The sequence below is a fragment of the Notothenia coriiceps genome, unplaced genomic scaffold (assembly GCF_000735185.1).
Source record: "Notothenia coriiceps isolate Sejong01 unplaced genomic scaffold, NC01 NC01_scaffold00036552, whole genome shotgun sequence".
Lineage (NCBI taxonomy): Eukaryota > Metazoa > Chordata > Actinopteri > Perciformes > Nototheniidae > Notothenia > Notothenia coriiceps.
The window spans coordinates 1-25,947 of NW_011369253.1; the positions used below are offsets into that span (position 1 = coordinate 1).

Sequence of the window (25,947 nt, forward strand, 5' to 3'; positions counted from 1 at the left end):
TATAAATGTATGTTTATATATTAAATCTGGTCTATAAATCTTCTTCTGTGTGTGTGTGTGTGTGTGTGTGTGTGTGTGTGTGTGTGTGTTGAAAATGAAAAGATCGCCTACAGTCCCACCACCATCATCCATTTCTTTAACTTTTGATCTTCTGTGGGAGGTTATAATATATCTACCAATATCACCGGTCTGTCTTTCCACTGTGACACGTAAACATCCCCTCGAGACAGCCGATCTCACACCACACAGGTCAGCTGACTTCCTGTGTAGCTGCCGGGTGTCGAGGGCAGGTGAACAAATCGTCCATTCATTGTCTCTCTGTTCCCCCACACATCTCAACAGAACAGGTTAAGACACATCTATGTTACCTAACAATCCTGAGAGATTTTTCCGGTTGGAAACACTTTTGGCACCTGCTTGGGATCTACGCTTCACTATTGCTGTCAGAAGAGCAGGTCTAATTATTGACAATTATAAATGATCATTAATAAAATGTTTAATTAGTCAAATCATAAATACGAGCTGACATTATGTGGCACTACAGGTTAGTAGGTGCATTAGCTCATTACATTATAAATGGCTTTCAGAAGGAATTAATCATAATAATTATAGTCATTCATTATATTAAATATAGTGTAACTATGATTATAGGTTTCCATATGTGATTATTTCCCTATACCTAAAGTCTACAGTTTCTCACGGAAATCAGTATGTGTTGTTAATGAAAATATGAATACCATAATTGATCTGTGAATCAGCAAAAACACAGTGGCAAAACAAGATGTCAAGAAACATAGCCAAAGGGTTTGCCAGTTGCCTGTTTCCATACCAAAACTACACAAACACTGTATTTTGTGATATCCCTTTAAAAAATGTTGCATGTTTGAAAAGGATTTTTATCAGCCACTCAAAACGGTTTCCAATTTTTATGTCATCAGGTCACCGCAGGTAAACCGTACAGATGGCCTTACTTCCACTTGGTGCCCGTACATTATGTCAAACTTCACATAAACGCGCTGCAGATTTGGACACACACCCGCAGGACGAAAACAACTGTGCAGGAACTCTCCCCCGCAGTCAAGTGCAAACATCCCTGGGCACAGTCAGTTACACCAGAGTAATTTGTTCCAAAGTCAAATCAAGGGAAACTTCAGTAGCAGCCCCCATCAGCCGCCGTACAAAAACAGGATTTTGAATTACTTGTGGAAAGTCCAACACTATTGCAACCCTTAAACTGAATCATTCCTCATCCCTCAACTAGTGAAAAGGTATTTCCATGGGGAACAAATGATGGCTTAGTCACTTAAAAACCCTGAGGCAAACAGTTTACTCTTGTACCTTCTAAGATTGTCCCACTCTTGATCTAACAATCAACATCGGCACCTCTGTTGTTTCCCCGACTCAGACTGCAAGGAATCTGGGTGTGATCCTAGATAACAAACTGTCCTTCACTGCAAACATTGCTGCTACAACCCGCTGCTGTAGATACACGCTTTACAACATCAGAAGGATACGTCCCCTTCTGACCCAGAAAGCGACGCAGGTTCTGGTCCAGGCTCTCGTCATCTCACGCCTAGACTACTGCAACTCCCTCCTGGCTGGTCTACCTGCATGCGCCATCCGACCTCTGCAGCTCATCCAGAATGCAGCGGCTCGTCTGGTCTTCAACCTTCCTAAATGTTCCCACACCACGCCGTTCCTCCGCTCCCTTCACTGGCTTCCGGTAATTGCTAGAATCCACTTCAAGACACTGGTACTTGCGCACCATGCTGCGAATGGATCTGGCCCTTCCTGCATCCAGGACATGGTTAAACCATACACCCCAGCATGTGCAGTCCACTCCGCTCTGCATCAGCCAAACGACTCGCTGCACCCGCACTGCGAGGGGGACCCAAGTTCCCATCAGCAAAAACACATTGGTTTGCTATCCTGGCTCCAAAATGTTGGAATGAGCTGGATAGAAGTGTCAGCTAAATGCAATGTAATGTACGTTTTTATATGCATTTGGGACAACATCTGAAAGCACTTTAAGTTATAGATCCTCTATTGGAATAGGTTTGCTTTCGTATGTTCATCTCATTTGGGGTGGTTACTCGTTCTGCAGTTGGAAACCTGTAGGATGTTGGCATGCGATCTGATTCGTCTCTGTAGGAACCTTTCACCAACCTTTTCTCACAGACTTTCATACAATCTGACTATTGCAACCAGTGGATTTCTCCCCTGCTGGCTAATAGATTTGATCCAGGTATTTAGGGCTCTTTTCTGCATGCACCGAGGCACAGCCGTTTGGTCCATGTTTATAATGACTCTTTTCTTGCTGGGATTTTTTTTAATTCATTAATCAATTTATTGTTATGTACTGCATCCATGTGATTCTTGTAGAGCTGATAATTCAGCATCTCAAGTTTAGGAAGTGTGGGAAAAATACTGTTTCTAAAGTCCAGAGAGATTCTTGTTTTACAGAGAATGGAACGATAAGGATGGGGGGAGTCCCAGAGGTGCTGCCGGGGCTTATTCGTCTCCCCCCTTGTCTGTAAAAATCAGTTTCATATAAAATATAGGAGATTTAATCTAAGGCTTTTGGATGTTGACACTCATAAAAGGTGCCTTAATTTGGTTGAGTTTTAAACACATTCTATTTTGTTCGTCTGAACCCTAAACTCAAACTTTACCATAACTAGTGATACACAGTTTGATACAAGTCAACACACTTCAATTTAAAATCATTATTTAGTTGATTGTTTTACTATCAGATAAATAGCAGTATGTGAAATTTCGGAAGGAAAACATGATTCCTGTCAGATTAAATATATGGGTTAGAGAAACAGTTTTCAGCTGGTCGCATCACTGAAAAGGGAACTACCCTTAAATAAGCACATTTGCAGCAGGTGAAGCAAAAATGTTCCCTAAAAAACTAAACCTACATGTACGAGCACACTACATTAACATCTGGAGATGTCATGATAAAGGCCCCTGACAGCTTGGTTTTAGGTATTCCCCAATAATTGTAAATACTAATACCACATTCCTGATAAACTCTGATTTGTCAAGTTGCCAATGACGTGCTTAGTATAACGCTACACAACAAAAACAACCAGCATTTGTTGCATGGTCTGGTTTTTATAGAAATAATAGCACAGCATCGTCTTTTAATGCTGAAATGCTGCATGAACCGCCCTTAATTATAGAAAAAAAACTAGACATCACATGTTACTTTCGCTGTGACCTTGCTTTGCAACGATCTTAACCAAATAACTCATATATATCACTGTTTATTTATTTCAAGATATGCAACCTACATTTCTGGTAAACTCATACTTTCCATTTCAATCACACAGAGAGGAGTTGGGCACATTTCTTGGACAACACACCCACACTTTTTGTTCTGTGCTCCCAAAACAGTAAGTGTGACGGCTGTGGGGAGAGGAGAGCCGCGTGGAAAAGGTTTCTGCTGCGGGCTTAGTCATTATGAAACATAAGTGCATCAGAAAGGACACTTTCAGAGGGACACTAAAGGAGAGAGAAGACCTACTTAAAAATCTGCACTATGGAAAATCAACAAGTGTGCTGTGTGCATGTGGCAGAGGTGAAACTGCAGAGAGGATGCTATTGGCAGAGATCGAAATTAAGAGACGGATAAGAAAGGGAGAGGAGAGAAAGAAAGTCAGACAGAGAAACAGAACGAGAGATTTCCCAATATAAGGACAGGGGAGTCCCCCAGGCTCCAGTACTGCGGGGCTGCATCTCACCTCCAGCAGGCTTTATCTCACACCATGAGGGGGCTTCTGTTAAACTTGTTTATCGTTGCTTTTCCTAGGTTTACATAGCTTCAAGATGGCATGGGAAATCCCCCCTGCATCTCTCCCCCAGTATCTATGAACTCTATTAAGCTTCATAGTCATGTTAAAGACATTTTCTGAGCAATTTATATAGATTGAATGCCTACTTCTCAATTCCAGGAACCCTTCTGCTGACTAAAATAACAATTATTGGTGGACCCCCTACAGTTTTTGGTAAACTGTCAGAATAACGGTACAGTCCCAACAACAATTGGATATGGGAGAAAGTTGTGGTCTCAGTTACAATGAGTGTTATCTTAATAATGAATAAATAAAGGAATCAGATCACATTACATGAAACAATAAAGGTTTCACTGACCCCTGTGTGCAATTTTGGTAAATGCACAAAAAAGGATATGAATAATAAACTGAAGTAAAAGTAGTACAAATACTGTACAATCCTGCATTTATAATGTAAACAAGTGTTTACATCAACACATATTTAAACCTTTTAAACGTATACTACTTTTGTTTTAGGAATCTACAGCAATGCATTTAACTTCCTAATATTGTATTTTATACTGCAGAATGGAAAGAGTCATTGGCTCGCTGGTTATATGTGGCTAGAGACTATTCTCTGTTGGATTTTAGCAATGTGGGATAATTTTAGTCCATTATAAAGAGTATAATAAAACTCACCGGAGACAGCAGAGAGCTCTTCAATAGAGTAAACTATATTGAGACTAATAAACAGAGGTGGGAGAAGTACTTACATAATTGGTACTTGAGTAAAAGTAGAAGTATAGTGTAGTAATAGTCTGTTACAAGTAAAAGTCCTGCATTCAAAATTGTACTCAAGTAAGCATCAAAATATACTTAAAGTATCAAAAGTAAAAGTACTCAATTGTGCAGATTGGTCCATGTCAGAATAATATACAATATATGTTTTGATTATAATTATTGATGAATTCAAGTGTTACAAAAGCTGGTAAAGGTGTAGCTGGTTTTAATTACTTTGTATACTGCAGGGTAGCTTGCGAATTAACTCCAGATCTGACTACATTCAGATTTAACAGTTGATTATATTTCACACAATGTAACTAAAGGTGATACATAAATATAGTGGAGTAAAAGTACACGATTAACCTCTGAATTGTAGTGGAGTAGAAGTACAAACTATCATAAAATGGAATTACTCAAGTCAAGTACAAGTATCTCACAATTGTACTTAAGTACAGTAATTGAGTAAATCTACTTAATTACTCTACAACACTACAGATAAAGTATTTTGGATGAAGCATGTGTCTGTTTTAACAGCCACACTTGTCATGTTGAGCACTAAGAAAGCATGTGTATAAAACTTTCGTATAGTTTTCATGCGTAGGTTTATTTTTGTGTTATTTATACATTATTCATCTGTTTGCAACTCATATACATCAATATTGACAAACAGTGACATGTAATATTCCAATTACTGTATAGACTATTCTGCACTGTTTCTATTATATTCTATTATTTTATATTTACCTGTACTGTTATCTGTTTTGTTGTGTTGCACTGTTGGAGGAGCCTGTGACCTAATATTTCATTGTCATAACTACATTGTAGCTATGCACACATGACAATAAAAGCCTTGAAACTTGAAAATATTGGTGTAAAGTCATGTTTGGGGAGGATTCCCAATCTCCGCCACAAGGGGGCATCGCCTCTCCCGTGAGACCGCATGGTGTGGCCTGAGTGCAGCCAGCTCGTCATTATAAGAGGAGGCCGATTGTGATATGTGCCCAAACGCACTGAAACATGCACCTAATGTATGTTTATACTCGCATAAAACGAACTCCCACACTCACACACAGCAGGCATACCTGGGTACAGACCGGTACAGACAGAACGAGGGTCTCGGTGAGAGTTAACTTTAGACAGTATTGTAGTGACTACAGGAAACAAACAAGGGCTGAGGTCGGGCCTGGTTGCACTTGTCTGACGCGCTATCAAAAAAAAGAATCGCTGGGATTAAAATGCTCTGAAACATAAGTGTTTTAATGAAGAGATTACATGATCAATTTATTACAACTTGCATGTAGCAATTCATGGAAATAAACTCATTTTCGAGCAGGTGTGTCATCTGCAGTTGCTACTTTAAATGTTCCTGTGTTTTTAAATAATATTGGAATGTTTAAATTAACCCTTGAATTTGCAAAAGTGTGTTCTTGGACATCACATCTAGTAAGTGTGTGTCCAAACCATTACTATATTTGGGTGATGTAGCCTACCCTTTTGTTTGCTCAAAATTAGGATGTTAGAGAGATAAACGCTCACCGAGATGCGATGTAAATGGCCGTTAAGTCATTTAAGGTTATTTGCTGTTTGACAGAGTTGTTGCGCATTCTTCCATTTTCTTTGTTTTACGGCAAGAACGATGTAATCCCTCCAAGTGCCAACCAGGATTTCCTGTTTACCTGTGACTGACACCTGAATCATCTGAACAGTGTTAACTCATAGACTGGCACATACCGCCCTCTTGGGGTAAAATACTGTAAGTGTATAGGATATAGTTACATACATGAGAAAACATATGTCATATATTAACATGACATTTGGCTCCTACAAGCACTTGTATTTGCTTTTATTTTATTATATTCACTATTCACATTAACAACTTGGCAATTACCCTGTTATGATTCTGATTGTAATGCTGCCTTGATGGCAAGCTACATTTGTTTTGCTGGAATTATGCAGGCAGAGCTACATTCAGGGTCGGCGTCATGGGGGGTCATTCGCGGGCCATTCCCCTCCAAATGAGTCACTGTGCACTCTTATAAGAGGATCTTATAACGTCAGCTCAGTGAGGTAAAGGACTCTTAGTGTTTAGTGTAAGTTATCTCAGTGGGTCTAAAACGTTTGGTCACCATTTATGTAAACAAGTATTTGCGAGGAACACCTTTATATGATCATTGTAGTTATTAAAAAATAAGAGAATAACTGAAAAACAGGTATGAAATAGCCTACTATAGGACAGTAACACAAGAATACAGTTTAAAAGGGGAGTGATTTGTAAAATATCCACAAAGAAAAAGTAGCATACTTGGGCCTACATCTGTTTACAGTTCTCTTTCATATGGTGTTGAGATGGATCTCTTAATTTTGCTTTCAAAGTGCACCAGATGCATTTGACTTCAATATTTTAAAAAAAATCTTCCCGGGGGAGCAGGCCCCCAGACCCCCCTAGAGGAGGTTAGGTCCACCCCCCACCTAAAACATCTTCACATGGATATAGCATACTAAATACATTTGCACACTTTTTATATGGTGGCCTATGTCCATATGTGTCTGTTTTGGTGGTTGTGCCACAACCGTGCATGTATGCACAAGTCATAGGTGCGCTATAAAATAGCACTACACCCCTGCAATGTGTGTGAAAGACAATAGACTTTACAGCATGTTTTTTGAAATTGAAGTTGCGTTGGTGTTTGTGTGTTGGTTGTTGACGGCAGTGTGTGCCCCCCCCCCACCTGTGGTAAATGATTGCGCCCCCATTCGATTTGTTCTAGAGCCGACCCTGGCTACATTTGAGTAAACCATACGTTAACTTTGCTGGCAGCCAACGAGTTAGCCTACAGTTTGTGTTCCCTTGATTTAAGATGTCGACTAGTTATTATAGTTTTACAATGGTTTGGTAAGGCTTTAATTGTTGATTCTTTTGTGGTTTGTTCGAATAATGACATATCTCAAAATGCTTTTTTTGTCTAGTAATTCAATAAGGACATAGCCTCTATTAATTGACCACATGGTAAAGCTTAGTTATTTTTTGTATACTACTGTCTGAATTGACAAATGTACTATAAATATGTTTGGTATAGTTTGATATATTTCTATTATAGTACGTTTTCCTTTTAATTAAGAATTTAAATGCCTAACAAACATAACAGTTTTCAAATGAAATGATTGAGAAAAACACAAATATTTAAAGCTATACACAGCATGCAATAGTTTGATTTAAAGGTCCCATGTCATGGTTTTCCGGTTATTACCCATCCCCTTGTGTGTTATGAAGGTTTTTATGCATGTAAACGGTCTGCAAAGTAACAAACCCTCAAAGTACACCCTGTAGCGAGTAAAACACAGAAAATACCTGTCTAGATGCTGCCCCAGAACGCCTCGTCCAAATGGACCCATTGGTCCAAATGGACCAATCCGTGGAGCCGTTACGTTACGTCCGCGGAGCCGTTACGTTAAGTCCGTGGATTGGTCCAAATCATGGATGTATAATAAGAACTGGATACAGCGTGGGAGGCGGGGACTAATTGATTCCTATGAGAGTTGCTCATTGGCGCATGATGATAAAATGGCCCAACTTTTGAGAGAGCGAAACGTCACAGATTACCCGGCATGCCTGAGAAGTACCCGTAAGTGCACTCATAGCGCATGCGCAACTTTAACCACGCCCCCCAAAAGGCTCGTTCACATTAAGCACGTCAATTTGTACACGTAACAGCACCGCACGTTCATGACAGCATGGTACTGGATTGTTATTATGATGGATTTGATATTAACGAGGCGGCAGCCTGGGCGGCGGTTAGCAGCTAGCGGCTAGCTAGTAATTATGCTAATTTACACATCAATCCTTATACTTTTATATTACGCTGTAACAGGATCTAGTGATATCCAAGCAACAGAGCTTCATTTGGCATGAAAGAATTATTGCACTGTATATATATATGTATACGTATGTATATATATATATATACATGTGTGTATATATATATATATATATATATATATGTATTTGTATATATTGTAGAGCCGATGAACGGGAGTCAGAGGCAGTGCATTCAGAATGGATTTCCACACTTTATTATTATTAATCCAGACAACGTGAGTACATGAGCTGCTCTGTGTAACCAGCTAGCATGAATGAACTCTAACCCCGGTACCCTCACTAACGGGTCCGGGTTGCAACACACTGTATGACACAGTGAATTATGTCCCCTTGGGCCGCCTTCATGGAGCGATGGAACCGTTCACAGAGGCCGTTAGCCTGAGGGTGGTAAGCAGTAGTCCTGTGCAGCTTAACCCCCAAACCACTCGCCACGGCGTTCCAGAGCTCGGACGTGAACTGTGAACCCCTGTCTGAAGAAATGTCTGACGGGGTGCCAAAACGACACACCCACATCGCAATGAAAGCCCGGGCTATGTCAGCGGCTGATGTTGACACGAGAGGGACCGCCTCCGGCCAACGGGTCGTCCTGTCCACCATGGTGAGGAGGTAGGAAAAGCCCTGAGAGGAGGGTAATGGACCAACCAGGTCGATGTTGACGTGGTCAAACCTCCTCTCAGGCACCAGGAAACGTTCTAAAGGGGCCTTTGTGTGGCGGTGCACTTTAGCGCGCTGACAAGCCACGCACTCACCAGCTCAAGTCATTACGTCCTTTTCCAGCCCCCGCCAGACGAACTTCGCGGCCACCAAGCGCACCGAAGTCTTACCGCCGGGGTGAGACAGGCAGTGTACCGCTTCAAACACCGAGCGCCTCCAGTTGGCGGGAACGACTGTCCGCGGCCAATTGTTCCCGCCAGCTCCTGTGTGACGTCTCCACACAGGCCCGTGGAGACGTCACACAGGAGAGTAACGGCCGCGTCGCCGAACACCACGTCCTCCAAGCGCAGCCCCGCGCCCTCCACCTTCAGAGACTGGAAGCCTCATACAGCGACCGCATAATGTGAGCGGCCCGGGCGATGAAACGGTGGTAGAAAGTCACCATCCCCAGAAACTCACGGAGCGACCGGGCTGTGAGCGGGCGAGGAAACGCCGCAACAGCCTCCACCTTCGCCGGCAGGGGTGCTGAACCGCCTTTGGCGTCGCGGTGTCCGAGGAAGTCAATATCAAACACCCCGAACTGGCACTTTGCAGGATTGATTATCAACCCGTGTTGGCTGAACCTCTTGAAAATGGCTCGGAGGTGTGAAAGGTGCTTTTCCACTGAAGCGCTGGCGACGAGTATGTCGTCCAGGTAGACGAACACAAACGGCAGGTCCCGCAGCACCGAATCCATCAGGCGCTGGAACGTTTGAGCGGCGTTCTTGAGCCCAAAAGGCATCCGCAGGAACTCGAAAAGTCCAAACGGCGTTAGCACTGCCGTCCTAGGAATGTCCAGGGGATGCATGGGCACCTGGTGGTATCCGCGCACCAGGTCCACTTTAGAAAATACCAACGTACCGGCCAGATGTGCTGAAAAGTCTTGAATGTGCAGCACCGGGTAGCGGTCAGGTGTCGTGGCGTTGTTGAGATGGCGGTAATCCCCGCACGGGCGCGAACCGCCCTTCGGCTTGGGAACGACGTGTAGAGGAGAGGCCCAAGGACTGTCCGGACTGCGGACGATACCCAGATGTTCCATGGTTGAAAACTCCGCCCTCGCTACCGCAAGCTTAGAAGGGTTCAACCGCCGGGCCCTGGCGTAGACAGGGGGACCCTCGGTGGTGACGTGGTGCTCCACCCCATGCTTGGTGGTGAGCGCGGAGAAGGTGGGCAGCGTCAGGTCTGGAAAGTCTGAGAAAAACGTCCGCACCCGACAGCGAGCCCGACAGCCCGTCGTAAGTCGCCTCGCCGAGTGTACACACGAGGGAGGAAAACGTCAAGGCATCAACCAAGCGTTTATTTTTAACGTCCACCAGGAGTCCGTGAGCACATAAAAAGTCTGCCCCGAGGAGGGGAAAAGAAATGTCCGCCGATTCAAAATCCCAGTTGAAACGCTGTCCTCCAATACACAAACACATAGGCATCACGCCGTACACATTCGCACAATGGGGCCGCCATTAGCCGTCGTCAAACGCGGTCCATGTCCCCCACGAGCGACGTCTTCCCTCGACGCAGGAACAACACTCCGTTGAGCTCCTGTGTCACAAAGAACCAAGCTTCCTGAGACTCTGTCGCTGACGAAGAGAAGCCTGCTCGTGCCGCCAATGCTCAGGGCCACTACTAAGCGCCGGTTCCTCCGTTTCCCGGAGGCTTGTAACTGCAGGGAGCGACACACATCTTCGCCCTGGCCCCGAACCGCGCGTGGTAAAAACACTCTCCTGTGTCCCCACGCCGGCTTGGTACTGTCACGTCCAGCCTCCCCCATGCCTTCTTAACTGTTGTGGAGGCGCTGAGCGTCACAGCTAGCGCCTCTGCACCGGACTGCTGGGTAGCCAGGAAAAAACGGTCGGCCTCTTCAGCCAAGGCACGGGGCTCCGTAATGGACGTGTTGGCTAGCGCCGTCTGGACCCGGGAAGGCAAGTGGTGCAGGAACGTCTCCATGAACAAAATCCGGGGTTCTTCCCCCCCTAGTAGATTCAGCATTTTCTCCATTAGCTGAGATGGCTTGCTATCTCCTAGGCCTTGAATGTCAAGTATCTGGCGGGCCCTCTCCTTAGCAGATAAGCTAACCTCTCATTAAGAATCTTTGATGAAAGCTAAGTTTGGGTTTAGCTAATGTATTTATCATTTTACACGAGAGAGTTACAAAACGAAAAATAAATCTGTAGCCCCTTCATGCTGCACACACATAGCTAGCTACCAGTTGATGTGAGCTAATGTATTGTCACTATGTAACCTGTTGCAACACTTCAGCTAGCTGAGATGTTTTTAATCCTAAATCACAGGTTACCTACTCTAGCCACATCAAAACCCCAGAACATGAACCTGATTGAGGCTTTGAACCGATTAACATTTTTTATTTTCCTCCCTACTCTGAGATCGTGAGGCTTTTCATGCTTTCTCATGGACCTGTAACAGCTAGCCCTGACGCTCACTCTCTCTGAAGGTAGATCTTTGTTTGAAACTGTTGGGAATTGGACATCATTCATGTTATCCAAAACACGTAATAGTACATCATTAAAACACTTTACACTGTATCAAGACTGTCAAGTTGTCAAAGTTAGCCAGTAACTACAGCTTTGTTTGTTCACGGTATCTTCATAATTGTCGAGCGGTAGGGCTGGATTATGTAGGCTAGCATCATTGAAGGCCGAGCTTTTCTGCTTTGCTGTGGTCGCTCGGGGCCTGAGGCGCTGGCGCTTGTAGCGCGCCCCGCCCCCCCTAGCCGAATGTACTATCACTGATGTTTAACGGGCTTCGGTAGGTCTTGGAGACATCGAGTGTAGAAATAGTTGGGCGCTATAATACATATCGTATAGCGCGCTAATTGCTCTCTCGCTAAATCTATCGCTGGCTTGCCCTCTAGGCGTTAGAGCCCGGAGCGGAAGTTTACAACGGGCGGGCACACTGTCAATGAAAGACGCGGAAGGTTGATAGACGCCATCTTCTGGGCAACTAGGCCTAATAGGGCGATGCGTTCACGGTTTCAACTGGCATGCTGCTGGGCATTTACAGCGCTCATCAGCCACCACGCCCATGCAACCAGCAGACAGAGCGACACACACATGCACGGGGCACGGCACACCACGCACAGCAGCAGCACACAAAGCAGCACCAGCACAGCAGGCAGCAGCACACACAGCACGGATACGCAGGGTTGTCGCGGCTGCCGTTTGAGATCGCGGCGGTCCGTCTTACGCTGAGCTTGTGAGAAATCTTTGCGCATTTCTGCGATGCTGTGTTGGCACATAGCTGAGGACATTATAAGCAGCGAGGCATTAGCGCAAGTAAGCAGTTTTGCGATTGGAACTTGCAACGACGGGCGGCGGGCTGATAGATCCTCGAGGAGACAATGTGTATAAAGATATTGCATTTTCATATCAAGGNTTGTCGCTGACGAAGAGGAGCCTACTCATGCCGCCAACGCCCAGGGCCACTACTGAGCGCCGGCTCCTCCGTTTCCCGGAGGTTTGTAACTGCAGGGAGCGACACACTTCTTCGCCCGGGCCCTGAACCGCGCGTGGTAAAGACACTCTCCTGTGTCCCAACGCCGGCTTGGTACCGTCACGTCCAGCCTCCCCAAGCCTTCTTAACTGTTGAGGGGGCGCTGAGCGTCACAGCTAGCGCCTCTGCACCGGACTGCTGGGTAGCCAGGAAAAAAAGGTCGGCCTCTTCAGCCAAGGCACGGAGCTCCGTAATGGACATGTTGGCTAGCGCCGTCTGGACCCGGGAAGGCAAGTGGCGCAGGAACGTCTCCATGAACAAAATCCGGGGATCTTCCCCCCCTAGCAGATTTAGCATTTTCTCCATTAGCTGAGATGGCTTGCTGTCTCCTAGGCCTTGAATGTCAAGTATCTGGCGGACCCCCTCCTTAGCAGATAAGCTAAATGTCTTAAGGAGAAGGGCCTTAATCGCCTCATATTTGCCATGGCGCGGGGGGTCTGCGATAAATCCAACCAACCTGGACGACGTGGAGCTTCCCGGCGCTGCTACCACGTGAAAATATTTCAGGTCCCCGTCACGGCAAGGCAAAGTGTGCCTCCATGTGTGCGAACCACGCTGCAGCGGCATGTTCCCAAAACTCCGGCAGTTTAACGTAAACATCGCAATCAGCCATGTTCACTAAGTCTTCGGAATCTATCACGAAAATGTCAAGGTCACCAGTGTAGAGCCGATGAAAGGGAGTCAGAGGCGGTGTGTTCAGTATAGAATTCCACACTTTACTTTCCATTTAGTACAACAGACAGGATACATACAACTGCTTGCTGCTGCTCTCAAGCTAGCATAACAACCACAACCGTGCTCCCACTAACTCGTCCGTGGTGCAACACACACTATAACACTCAGTGAATTATGTCCCGTAAATACCCTTTTCAAGACGACAATTCAGTGAAAAGACGGACATTATAATGCCGCGGGTGGGGTGTGTGTGTCTACAGAAGGTCCAGTTGTGATAGACACGGTTCGCCACTGGGTTTTCCTTTACCAGCGTAGTGGTCCCTCAATATCTGTAACACTTTTCTCCCATTTTCCGCTGCTTCTCTCATTATCAGGGACAGGATTTTATCATCCAGTACCTGTATCAATTCAGCATAGGCTTCTTCATTTTTCTGGTCATCACCGTCGCCATCTTCGTCCTCACCTGGCTCCTCTAGGATGGCAGCCTTCAGTCCTAGCAATCGCAGGTGGCCCAAAAATGTTTTCTCCCACAACTCATAGTTTTTCTCGTCTCCGTCGGTACATAAACGGTTGCACTGGCTTCCATGTTCCCTCCTGAGCCCAAAACATGTTGACAGTGCCATCTTAGGGTAGGAATACCGTGAATATTGTTCATGACCAAGGAAGAAATACACAAACACCATCAATGTTTTGTTTCTGTGAGACATTGGGTGGACCTTGGCTTACAGTCATTCAAACCAAACTTTTCCAGTATTTTTGTAATGAATTTCTTTTGACTCATCCTTATTTCTCCTTTTGTCTGAGTAAAGTCAATGCCAAGGAAATGTTTAAGTTTCCCAAGATCCTTCATTTTGAATTTTGTGCTCAACATTTCTTTCACAGTATTAATAGTGTGAATATCATTAGCTGCGATAACTAGATCATCCACCAAAATGATCAGAATGGTCCTCTCATTTTCTTTTTGTTTACTGTAGACACAGTGATCACCTGGATTTTGTGCAAAACCATTCTCACAGAGATGATCATGTAACATTTTCTTCCAGTTTCTTCCAGATTGTTTTAACCCATACAGTGATTTATTCAGCTTGCATACTAGCTTTTCATTGTGTCTGACTTGACCTCCAAACCTGCAAGCTGCTGCATATACAGCTCACAATAAATTGGAGCGTGTAAATACGCAGTTTTAACATCCATCTGATGTAGGTGTAAGTCACGTTGCATCAAGCTTCTTACTGATGTCATGTTTGCAGTCGGGGGAAATGTCTCCCTGTAGTTTATTCCTGCCACTTGAGTGTAATATTCTGTTCTATGGACATATGTGTCTGCATAAACAGACGAAGCGGACTACTTCTCTCATTCCGAGGCCCTTTCTCATTTCATCAATTCCCCCTCCTCGACTCCTCGACTCCTCGGTCCTCCGGTAGTGACCCGGATATGAATTTCAGCGCGCCATGTTGAAGGACATCTCATTTCTCTAAATGCACTTCGAGGACCGAGGATCGAGCGTCGAGGAGGCTCTCTGGAGGAGCTCTAACTGAGGATACACTGATGGGTCCTCCACGGCTCCTTCGTGGACGCATTCCCGGGAGCAGAGATGTTTCAAAGAGTTGTGACGCACGGCCAGACATATCTCAGCCAATGACAGCTCTGCATGCATCCCCTGGATATTATTTTATTAACTGCTTTCATCGCAACGCAATGTTTACAGTGAGAACAGCTGTGAGGTCTGTGCAGAAAGCAGAGCAGTGTGTATAATATCACTCAGTACAACAGGCCTACACTACTCTNCCTGGATATTATTTTATTAACTGCTCTCATCGCAACACGATGTTTACAGTGAGAACAGCTGTGAGGTCCGTGCAGAAAGCAGAGCAGTGTGTATAATATATATCACTCAGTATAACAGGCCTACTCTCTTTTGCTTTAGTTTAGTAGATATCTACAAACAAAGAGTCTACAGTATATTTTTCTAAAACCATTTAGTGCTTCACATAATAAAATACACAACGGCTGTAGCCTGATTATGCTTTAGGAGCTGTAGGTGCGTGTGTGTGGTGCAGGTGCGTGTGCGTGTGCGTGCGTGGTACAGTGTGTGCGTAGATGCAGCGGACAGACAGGTCTCAGTTGGTTTGGTGTCCTCTGCTTACTTTTAAAACTTTTGGCCCGTAATTTATTTTCCTCATTGTAGCGGCAGAGAGGGGGGGGAGGATATATCCAGTCTCTGATAGTGTTACGTTATTATGAAAGTGCTCTGTTTGATTCAATTGGTGGTCGATATATATATTATATATTTATATAAATATATGTGTGTGTGTGTGTGTGTGTGTGTGTGTGTGTGTGTGTGTATCTGTAGCCTGTTATTGTCTCATTATACCGCACTGTGAATGAATTAAAAGTAAATATATAAGTCGTCATGAACACATCTGTCCATCAGACAGAGGGCTGTTCTGTGCCTCCTGTCATCATTAATGGACGTCTCTTTAAAATGACCGCTCAGAGGAGAGGAGTTCTCATTTCTCTAACCGCCTGCTGCTTCCCCTCCTCTCTCCTTGGCTCCTCCGCTCGCATCTCCTGTGGGCGGGACTAAGAGGGTAGGAGTTGAGGAGGGGAAATCCCAGAAATGAGAAACGGCCTATGAATGGAAGGCTTGTGACTGTTATTAGAAAAGATGGGTGGCTATATTGGTATATGGTCTTTTTTTATGTCAGAAAAGTTTATTTGTACAGTGAGACGGCCAATATTATTTTTCCTTTAGTTGCATATTAATTGTGCACAGAGAGTTGAAGCGAAAATCATGACAGTACAGATTCACACAAGATTAATATGCAACTAAAGGAAAAATAATATTGGCCGTCTCACTGTACAAANGATACTGGCTTCCAAGCCAATATTTCAAGGATGCTACGTCATCGAGTGCCGCCGAAGGACTGTTCCAATCTCCAGCATACTTGGAATTCCACCGAGGCCGCATCCTTGGTTCGTGGGAAATTTCGAAATTTCTGCTGATGATGCACCTTCCGCCGATGTGTTACTGACTGTCACCAAAACCACTGGAGACCTAAATGATCATGGTGTGAATTTTTTTTTTTCAAGCTTTGGGTTTCCTCACTTGCAGTTCTTGGTAATTATTTTCCATCCCCCCACTTCACTTTTCCATTATGTTACCGTTTCTTTCATTACTCAATTACATTACACCAGAAAGTGCTTTGTCACAACAATACACTGAGACACATCATGGCCCAAATAAACATACTTTAATAAGTGGGTACAGATTTAAAAACGATATGTTTTTGAAGGGCCAAGGTGCCATCTTAACGGAAGTCATTTTTAGTCTGCAACATTACTGTGGGGATATTGTTGTTGATTTTTAACAAGTTGGTTAAGTTAGCAATGACCAAACTTAATCTCCTGAGGCCTACTGATACATTGACTGTGTATAACTACCAACCAGTTGTGTAACAAAGTACCTTTACTTAAGTATTGTATTTAAATTCCATTTTGACATAACCATTCTTAACTTGAGCATTTCCATTTAATGCTACTTTTTATTTCTGTACACAAAAAATCTGTGGCAAATTGTACTTTTTACTCCCCTACATTAATTTAACATTCATTCATAGAGTACCAGTATGCTTATATGATGTATGTAGTATACTGTACTGCTAATCTACCCAGTTTTATACAAACTATCTTAAATTGGCATCATATTGACCAACTAAAATGCCCTTACATGTATTTTCTTACTGTTAAAAATAGGATAGTATTATATTCTCTGACATTATGATAATGTATATAAATAATATCCCTTTTTACATACAAACCCCAGGAACAGAAAAAATGTCCGACTGTGGTTTTTAGTGCTCTTTATAGTAATGACCAATGCAATTAACGTTGGGGACCTAGGCCGTTTCTCAATCTCGAGGAAACTGGCTTCCAAGCCAATATTTCAAGGATACTACGTCATCGAGTGCCGCTGAAGGACTGTTCCAATCTCCAGCATACTTGGAATTCCACCGAGGCCGCGTCCTTGGTTTGGGGGTAATTTCGAGGCTGCACATGGGTAGACTTCGCGTCCTTAAAATCCCCACAATGCTTTGCGCACGGACCAATTTCCCCAAATCTGTGGCGGAAAATGTAAGGCGGGGCCTCTCATATGACGCACACCTGCACACTTGCTAGCCTGTTCCACTCTTCGTTTTCCGAATGCCAGGAAGGATTCTTGCCTAGCTTCTGAAGCAAGTGACTCGGAAGACATGTGCTACCAAGCAAGCATCCTCGCGATTGAGAAACGGCCCTACTCTCGCGGTATGAAAGTCATGTGACTGATTTTGTGTCACGTGACATTGTTTTGTATGAGACGCCTTACTCTTGCAGACTCTGGATCATGTTTTAAAATGGCCAGAAACGAAGAGAAGCAACAAGGAAAATTGAACAGACTGTGGCTTCAGAAAGAGAGAGAGGGTACGGAGCCAGAAGCCCAAAGCATATGCCGTATTTAATTCATATTTGTGCAATAAACAAAGATACGGAGTGCTAGCTTTGAGTTTTAGCTACAGTGATGCTAACTCACAGTTTTTACTTGGATTACTCCATCCGGTTGTAATGAAAGTAAGGAGATCATTTAGGGTGCTGCCTTTAGGAAGTAACATGAAAAGCTAGTTAACATTTCCTTACAGTGCTTATTTCCTAGTATTCACCATGTAGCTCATTTTAAACACTAATTTCCTGCTAAACTAATGGTTCATTTCTTTGTATAATTTACAGAGGGACGCATCAAAGATGTACATGAGAGGAGACCCAAGCTGGTAATGAAAAGTTATTAATCGTTATTAATGATCAATCAATAAAGCTTCACCTCAATTGCCTTATTTCGACTAGTTTATTTGAGCCAACCATTTTCTTTGCAGTCTACGCTCAATTCAGCTTCCTCTGTGAAAAAGTGGATCCTCAGCATCAAGAATGAAATAGAATATTATTTGCAGGTAAGTCCATTTTAAGTACTGTGTAAAATTAATTCAACACCGTTTCTAATGACACTGAAATAATGTTTTCCCTGTACGTCTTTTCTCTCAGCAATCCCAGCTGTCTCACTACCCGGAGAGGAAGATTGCTGAGTTCCAGCTGCGCATTGAGGCTTTAGAGAAAGAGTACAAACGCTTCATCACCAAACTACGAGTTCTCGACCCAGCATGCAAACATAAGCCATGGACTCCTAGAGCATACTGCAAGAGGAGAGCAGACACGCACGACACTCCATGTATCGGTCAGTGTGTTAAAGCTTATGACGTATCTCTCGCACGCAGTGAAAGCTTGGGTTCAGTTTGCATATTAACAGGCTCTAGAAATATATTATAAGTATCATCCTGTTTTGAGTCTTTTAAATAATTGTCAAATATAGGCAGCACATTGCAAGTCGGCATGATATACATGAATAACCATACGGTTAAGCCTTTTTTATAGTCCTCTAAGAATTAAATAGTGGAGAAATTTAACAAAATTTGTGTTTTTTAATTTAATTAAAAACTTGCAAGTAAATATAACTTTTTCATCTGATATAACAGAAAAATAAATATTTCCAGCTATACACCGACATACATGCATGCACACAAGTAGGCAGGAAGTCAAATTGGGACACAAGTTTGATTTAACTGATTAACTTGTTGAAGAGTCTCGTGATGTGTGAATACACTTTTAAAAAAAATAGTTTTCTGACAGACATGCAGTATTGTATATTTGTATTTTGCTATTAGTTGTTCAATATCCTTTGTTTCTAACTACATTTCATTATGGGTAAAGTATTTATTTAACACACCAGCAGTTGACCTCAATCTGTGTATCTTCACTCCTATTTACAGATAAAAAACCTCGGCCCTGTGACTCTCATGAAGGCAGCGGTCAGTCATGTAGAAGTGAAAGCGAGTTGGTTGGAAATTTGATAGGATGTTTCAAAACCTCAGCCCCTGAGAAACAGCGACCTCTCAGCCAATCAGAGACCAGGTTTCAAACCCCTTTCCCCACCCACCCAAACTCAGACCCCTCAGAGGCAGTGAGTGCAGACCAGGACCGGCCCCTCTCCTTTGACCACACAAAGCTGGCGATCGCGGCTGCTGCGTTCAGGGGACCGCCGGTTCAGCGGGGCTCCTCTCAAACACAGAGCCTCGCCTTGGTGCTGCAGTCTGGCCTGCCCAACCTTGTTAACGCTTCATTAATGCAAACACAGTCAACCCAGAGCAGAGACACACAGAACCATTGTGGTGCGAGGACGGGATGTGTTGTTGGGCAAGAGCGTAAGTCAGGCTGTGAGGCCGCAGAAAGGATACCCGGGAAATCATCCAATACTGGGACAGCGGAGGAGAGGAAAGGCCATGTCCTGGGACTAGACTGTTATTCTTCTTCTGATGATGAGGACTGCGACACGTGATGATCGTGAAATGTAATGGTCCTCTACATTTTTAAATGCAATAAAGTGTTTTATGGAACCCCTTTCTGCTCTGAATTACTTTAAAGACTTCCTTAATAGTGTTGGGTCATGCAGGTGAGATATTTATGTTAGAAATGTTAAAGTTCTATACATATTCCTTTTAATCCTGTCATCATTTTCATAGGCTCATATTTTCTATATTTAAGTTTCTGTGACAGGTTTCAGCTACACTTTTAGATTATGGATCACGATGTCATAATTTGTAATCAGTACACAGAAAATCTTAATATTTTCCTCACAAGCCATGCGTAAGGGAAAGTTCATCTTTGCATGAAAGACATGAGTAATGTCATTCATTTCAGGTTCAAAAATCTTTGTAATTTCAGTCATCATGACCACAGCATTCTCCGTTATGCAACAGAGAGACGGTGAGAACCAGGCAGCGTTCATTGATATACTTGCTGATTCAGTGAATCTTTTTAGTCACCTTGTCTGGTTTTAATAACTGGAGCAGAGCCACTGAACACAGCCTGGTTAGACCCCACAACCCCACCCTCCCACTTAAACACTCGGCTGCATGTCACTTCTGGGAAACAGACACTTCAGCTTGTAGAGCGCAGAATGCCTGAACAGTTTATGGTTAAGGTTGACGTAGAGTTGCCCTTTCAGTTATAGCTGTGAATGCAGAATGCAAGATGGGTTTCCCTTTGTCTGTGCAGGTGCCTGGAGAAAGGAAATGAAACTTTGCATCAGTGGACAGAGAGGCCCGAGAGCTCTGTATGTAGTTACTGAATTAAACACATATAAGTACACAATGTACAAGACTAGCTCTGCTTCAAAAGTAATGTGAAACACAACACAGTTGAACAAAGTTGTTGTGTAAGCATTCGTGAGGCAGCCCTCCAGTGCAATGCTGCATGTCTTGTTTTAAGTTCCATCTATGAAGCTGAAAAATATTAAATGCCCTTTATCAAAAACCACCAACACCAGCTTAATGGCGCTAATACATATTTATTGGGGAAACAACTGGAAACTGTTGCAACCACAGTGAAGGAGCAGCGTAACTGATCTTTATCTTATGAAAGAAACCCAATAGTGGCAGAAAGACCACAACAGCATTAACTCCTCACTGAGTGGGGACGAAAGGGTGCTTACTCGTTCAGCTTTCCTGTAAATTCATCTCGGAGGCATTGTTTGGGGTTAATTCTCACCTCTGAAGTATCGCTGTCTCACGCTACCAGCTTTTCAAACGCAGCAGAGCCAATGCAGAGACACATTTTCTTTTCATGTGGCAGCAAAATCTACCCACCGACAATGCACTGTGTTCTACTGAAACTGTGGCATCATTGTTTACTAACACACATTTGAATGAAAATGCATTATTAAATGGTTAAAAACTAGGGTTAAATGTTCAGATTCAGGGCATGATTCAGATGTGAAGAACTTCAGTGACAACTAAAAGGAAAAACAAATTCACTGTATGTTGCACACTACCTGTGCCAAAGACCTGTTGCTGGGCAGGTGACTGTGTCTGTGGTTGATCACTCTTTCCTTTCGTGGAATTTGTGAAAAGGCCTCATTCTGATCTTGACTTGATGGTGGTTAGTGAGGTGGGGGTCATCTTAACCTCTAGCTTCCGTTCCCTTCAGACTGAGCTACGGCTTTTTAAATGCACACTGCAAAGATAAGTAAGCACATAGCTAACTTTAAACTTTGTTTTAGAGTGACAGGTAGTTTTAAAAACTATGCAGAATCGCAGAACAGGATAAATTGGCTGGTATTGCAATTGATTGGCTTGTGTAAGTTAATGACAAGTAATGAGCACTTGTCTTCCGCCCATGGTGCGTGTGGGAGGGACTTGTGGGTGGGGAATGACTTGACAGCTGAAGCTTCTTTTTTTAAGACAAGAGGTGAGAAGACAAAAGAACACACCTCCTTGTGCAGAGCTGTTAGATGCAAACAGAGTTTGGACCTGCACCATGAGCGTTGACCAGAGCTATCCGTTCCCACAGGTGTTCCTTGTGGATGGAGGTGGAGGGCCGCAGCACTCTGCCCAGTCTCCGAATCTTGTACCCTGCTGGTCCTACCCGCCCCCCCAGGAGAGGGTGAGGAGCCGTGGGAAGAGTCGGGGCTGCATGGGGGCCAGCCCCGCTCTGTCCCTGATCGTACTCATGCTGTTCCTGCTTGTGTTTGCGGCCCTGGGGTTTGCAGCCTACCAGATTATCAACATGCAGGGAGAACTGAGAGAGTTAAAAAAGGTAAGGGACAACATGCTGTGATGGATGTACTAGAGTCAAAGGAAGAAGGCATGAGAGAGTGGTTTCAATTTGATTTGTAACCGAATTTCACGTCACTCTGAGTTACTGTATTCAAAAGCAAATGATCACTACAGCAGTGTGTGGCAAATAAATATATCTGAAGTTGTAAACATGTGACTGCAGTGTGTAGAAGGTCAAGAGCTGGTAAGTGGTGACTCTTTGGACGTCTCTTTTGACTCCAATGTCATTGGTTCCCAAAAACGAAAGCATTACTTTGCGTTGAAGTTTTTTTTTGGAGGCAAAGCTGCGTATAAAAAAAAGGTGTGAGGTTATCTCACCTTTGCACGGAGACAAAAGTCTAAAGGTGTAACGTGGGAGAGTGGAACACCGAGCTGGAAAGTTAACACTGCAAAGTTTAATAATGAATTCACTTTTATTCTACTTGACATGATTTAAAGAGTTAATATATTTCAACTGTGCTGTGACCTTTAAAGACGCAAACCAGGTAACCTATTGCTGCATCTGTGGTCTCTCGTCCAGTGAGACCGGATTTCCTCTCTTGACTTGTGCTCTGAGAGGGCTTCGAGATAAAAGCACTGAGAGTCAAGTGTCTGTGATGTGGTATTGAGAATTCTCTGTTTCTCCTGTGTTTCACTTTAGGTTCATTCTGCGACTGAGTTTACTACACCTCAGACAAAAATTGAGATTGATTCACCTCAGAAGCAAATTGGTAAATATAAACACCACTCACCACAAATCTTTCCCAATGAAGTGAAAAAGATGATATGACTCTAATCTGATGGTTGCTTTCAGGTGATAAACCTGAGTTGATTGAAGAGAAGAACAACAGACCTGCAGCACATGTGACAGGTAACATAACAATACAAAATAAACCAATCTCCAGATTCTCTATATTACATAGGACAGAAAGAGGTAACAGGATTTCTCCTCTCTTGCAGGGCGGATTGAAACCTTAGTGGTCGCTAAGACTCTGCGCTGGGATCCTCATGCAGCGCGGTCGTTCCTCTCTGGAGCCGTGGCCTACAGGTTTGAAGATGGTTCCCTGCAAGTCAATGAGACGGGACTCTACCACATTTATTCACGGGTGGAGTTGATCTTTCAGCAATGTTCTCCTACCTCATCGTTCATACATTCAGTGTTTGTGAGGAGAGCAGGACACACCCCGCCTCTTACCCTGATGGAGGCCCGCAGAGAGGGTTTATGCTCTCAGCCGAGACACGCCTGGACCACAGAGAGTTACCTCGGCTCCGCCCTGAAGCTGCAAAAATTTGACAGAGTATTTGTGAATGTATCTCACCCAGCTTATCTTAGTCACGCATTTTATGGCAACTTCTTTGGTCTCTACAAGATCTGATGGTTTAATGTTTTATATTTCTTAATTTAACTCCAATATCAGAATATAAACTGATCAGAATGTATCTGAATAGCTTAAATTGCTGATTTAATTGCTAGAATGTATAAAAACTGCACTGAATAGTCTAATATGAAATGGTCTGCAATGTTAAAACCCAGGGAAATATTGCACACTGTCTTTATAAACAGATTTAAAACTGGTGGTTGAATCAATTGAAGCATTTTCCACACATTCACACGAGGTGCCTTTTATAAAATATAGAGTCTGTTAACACTAACACGTTTGTTAAGTTGTAGCCTTTTTAAAATATTTATTAAAGTGTGGATCTGGCATGTATGATGTCAAAATATGTGAAAATGTTGGTAAAATGGTTGTTTGGAAATAAACAAATAAATAATTTAAGTTCATTACATGACATTTTTTGTTCAATAAATCTGAAAAATAATTCATGTTTTGAGCAGTCTGTCGTGTTTAGATTAAGAAACCAACTGAAATGTGGCTTTAGTCCTGATAATGAACTTGATTTACATATATTCCATTGAGGCACAGAAGAGGAATAAAGCAAGAAGGTTTGCATTTTTGAAAAATGCAGTTAAACTCTACAACGTATTAGCAGAAATCTTGATTTTTTTCAACAAAATAATTTAAAACATTTAGCTTGCAGACCACAGAGCAGTGCACTTGCATCATTGCAGCTGCTTTAGTTGCAGTTTGACAGCTTCTACGCACTGTTCTTGTTTCAGTACACCACAGACATTTATGGCAATGATGTGTGAGAAGATGCGCAGGCTGGGCGCAGATGAGGGGACTGAACAACGAGGTTTGACGTGCATTTCCTTCCTGTGTGAAAATCACAAGGGTCTTGCTTTTGTGCAGGTCGATTTTTGCGAAAAAGTTAGTGCTTCCTTCAAATCACATGGCCAACTTCTAAACTCATGTGTTCATTTCTGTCTTCAGACGTGGTGTGCCTGATGTTAAAGCCAAATTATCTTTTTTTTGTGAACAAACTTAGAGTATAGTATAGTGATTTTGTGCTTAACCACATATTGCTCACAGAGGCTCAGGGGTTAATGATCAAAGGAGAAAAAACGTTTTGTGTACCGTTTCTCATCAGCATGCTAGCGTGAACAAAGTATGAGTAAGGGATATTGTGTAGAGTTTGCTGAGTGGATCATTTCCATTTGTACTAAATAGCAAATAAAAGCAACATTTCCGAAAACAGATCAATGGTTCATTTTAAATATGTCATGTCAAAATTGATCTGTTCCGTTTCTCATGCCCACTCCAAGATGCAATACAACAAAGTTATCTAGAGTAGACCCACAGATGATTAGGTGTTCATGGTTTTACTACACAAGTTAATTAGCATAATTCAGACTACTTAAACTGCAATCAACAGACTTGTTGTTGCATATTGTTCCAATAATCCCTTTCTACCTATCTTTTTATGATGCTGTCTGTTTCCATATCAGCCCCGACACAAAGCCCCTGTAAAGCTTTTTGGAACCAGTTAAGGCTGCAGGATCCTATAATCTTCATCTAGACTAAAGAAATTGTCATTTTTTGAGAGTATCTAAAATATACGAGTATAGGGGTCTTACTAAAGGTGAAAAATGCTGTATCCATGTGAGAAACAGCATTGCATTTTCTGAGCGTAAAAATCTATTATCTTTATGATCCTGTCTGCAAAGGCTCAAGGTTTCTTTTACGTTTATCTATTTGATGCTGAACTGTTTTCTAAAGGGTAAATCTTCGAAAAAATATTCTCATTTAGACTCAGGCACACAATTGCATTCGAAGGCGAGAGCAAATTATGCAAGGCAGACCTTTAATGCTGAAGTTTCAAACAGTTTAAAACCCCAACTTTGTGGTAACAGAGTGCCTTCATGAGATATGCCCTGAGGCTTTCTATAAGACCAAATTGAAAGTCAAATATCTTGCAAAGCGATACCTTAAAGCCTCTGAACATTTTATAGATTGCTCACCACAGTCATGCCAGATCTCATGAGACATTGTGCAAAAGTAATTAAATAAAAAGTTGGCTTGCAAAACTCATCATTTTAGAAGCACTGTCTGATTTAAATAGTAATTTACACTTTTCAAGTATTTAAAAATACAACTGACATGTATTTAAAATATTATTGATTGCTGTAACCACTCTCCTCTACACTGGCTGTGAAGTGATCCCTTCCTAATACAGACCCAATGTAAGTGATCTAAGACAATATTACATGTCCTGTGACAAAATCCAAATTAAGCTAATTTGACGGAATACTTGTTCATTTGTATTTATGAAAACAAATATTTTAAGGCAGACGATTGAACCTATGAGAGTTGGGCAACAGCAGCATGACAATAAAAACAATGTGTTTATAACATCACACTTCTTGTTTTCTTTCATGAATATGGGACAAAAATACTCGAAACATCCATATCTCTATAAAAAACTATTTTTATCTGAAACATTAATTCTTCTATTTCCATTTAAATAACTGTTTTGATGTGTTCCAGTCAGGCTTTCGTCCAAACCACAGCACTGAGACTGCTCTTGTAAAGGTCTTCAATGACATCCACTTAAACAT

General features: G+C 42.8%; 2 protein-coding genes and 1 long non-coding RNA gene across 3 annotated transcripts in view; all 3 read left to right on the forward strand.

Moving 5' to 3' along the window:
• The first annotated feature begins 15,485 nt into the window (after window positions 1–15,485).
• Window positions 15,486–25,947, forward strand: part of LOC104964067 (uncharacterized) — a 20,178-nt gene continuing 9,716 nt past the window's right edge. The window contains exons 1-2 of the long non-coding RNA XR_800374.1: window positions 15,486–15,578; window positions 24,916–24,920. This is a non-coding gene — a long non-coding RNA (uncharacterized lncRNA). The remainder of the gene's footprint in view (window positions 15,579–24,915; window positions 24,921–25,947) is intronic.
• Window positions 17,659–19,788, forward strand: LOC104964066 (uncharacterized). Its single transcript, XM_010792786.1, has 5 exons — window positions 17,659–17,772; window positions 18,076–18,116; window positions 18,219–18,293; window positions 18,385–18,574; window positions 19,167–19,788. Exons 1-5 carry the CDS (start codon window positions 17,664–17,666, stop codon window positions 19,730–19,732), a joined length of 981 nt encoding a protein of 326 aa, XP_010791088.1. The 5' UTR covers window positions 17,659–17,663; the 3' UTR covers window positions 19,733–19,788.
• Window positions 21,662–23,758, forward strand: faslg (Fas ligand (TNF superfamily, member 6)). Its single transcript, XM_010792785.1, has 4 exons — window positions 21,662–21,990; window positions 22,651–22,720; window positions 22,804–22,860; window positions 22,950–23,758. Exons 1-4 carry the CDS (start codon window positions 21,712–21,714, stop codon window positions 23,363–23,365), a joined length of 822 nt encoding a protein of 273 aa, XP_010791087.1. The 5' UTR covers window positions 21,662–21,711; the 3' UTR covers window positions 23,366–23,758.

Excerpts from the sequence above, each read along its gene's own strand:
- LOC104964066 (XM_010792786.1), top strand. The coding sequence starts at position 17,664 with ATGAGACGCCTTACTCTTGCAGACTCTGGATCATGTTTTAAAATGGCC. Across the intron at positions 17,773-18,075 it reads GCTTCAGAAAGAGAGAGAGG|AGGGACGCATCAAAGATGTA; the intron begins GTACGGAGCCAG and ends TATAATTTACAG. Across the intron at positions 18,294-18,384 it reads AAATAGAATATTATTTGCAG|CAATCCCAGCTGTCTCACTA; the intron begins GTAAGTCCATTT and ends CTTTTCTCTCAG.
- faslg (XM_010792785.1), top strand. The coding sequence starts at position 21,712 with ATGAGCGTTGACCAGAGCTATCCGTTCCCACAGGTGTTCCTTGTGGAT. Across the intron at positions 21,991-22,650 it reads AACTGAGAGAGTTAAAAAAG|GTTCATTCTGCGACTGAGTT; the intron begins GTAAGGGACAAC and ends GTTTCACTTTAG. Across the intron at positions 22,861-22,949 it reads ACCTGCAGCACATGTGACAG|GGCGGATTGAAACCTTAGTG; the intron begins GTAACATAACAA and ends CCTCTCTTGCAG.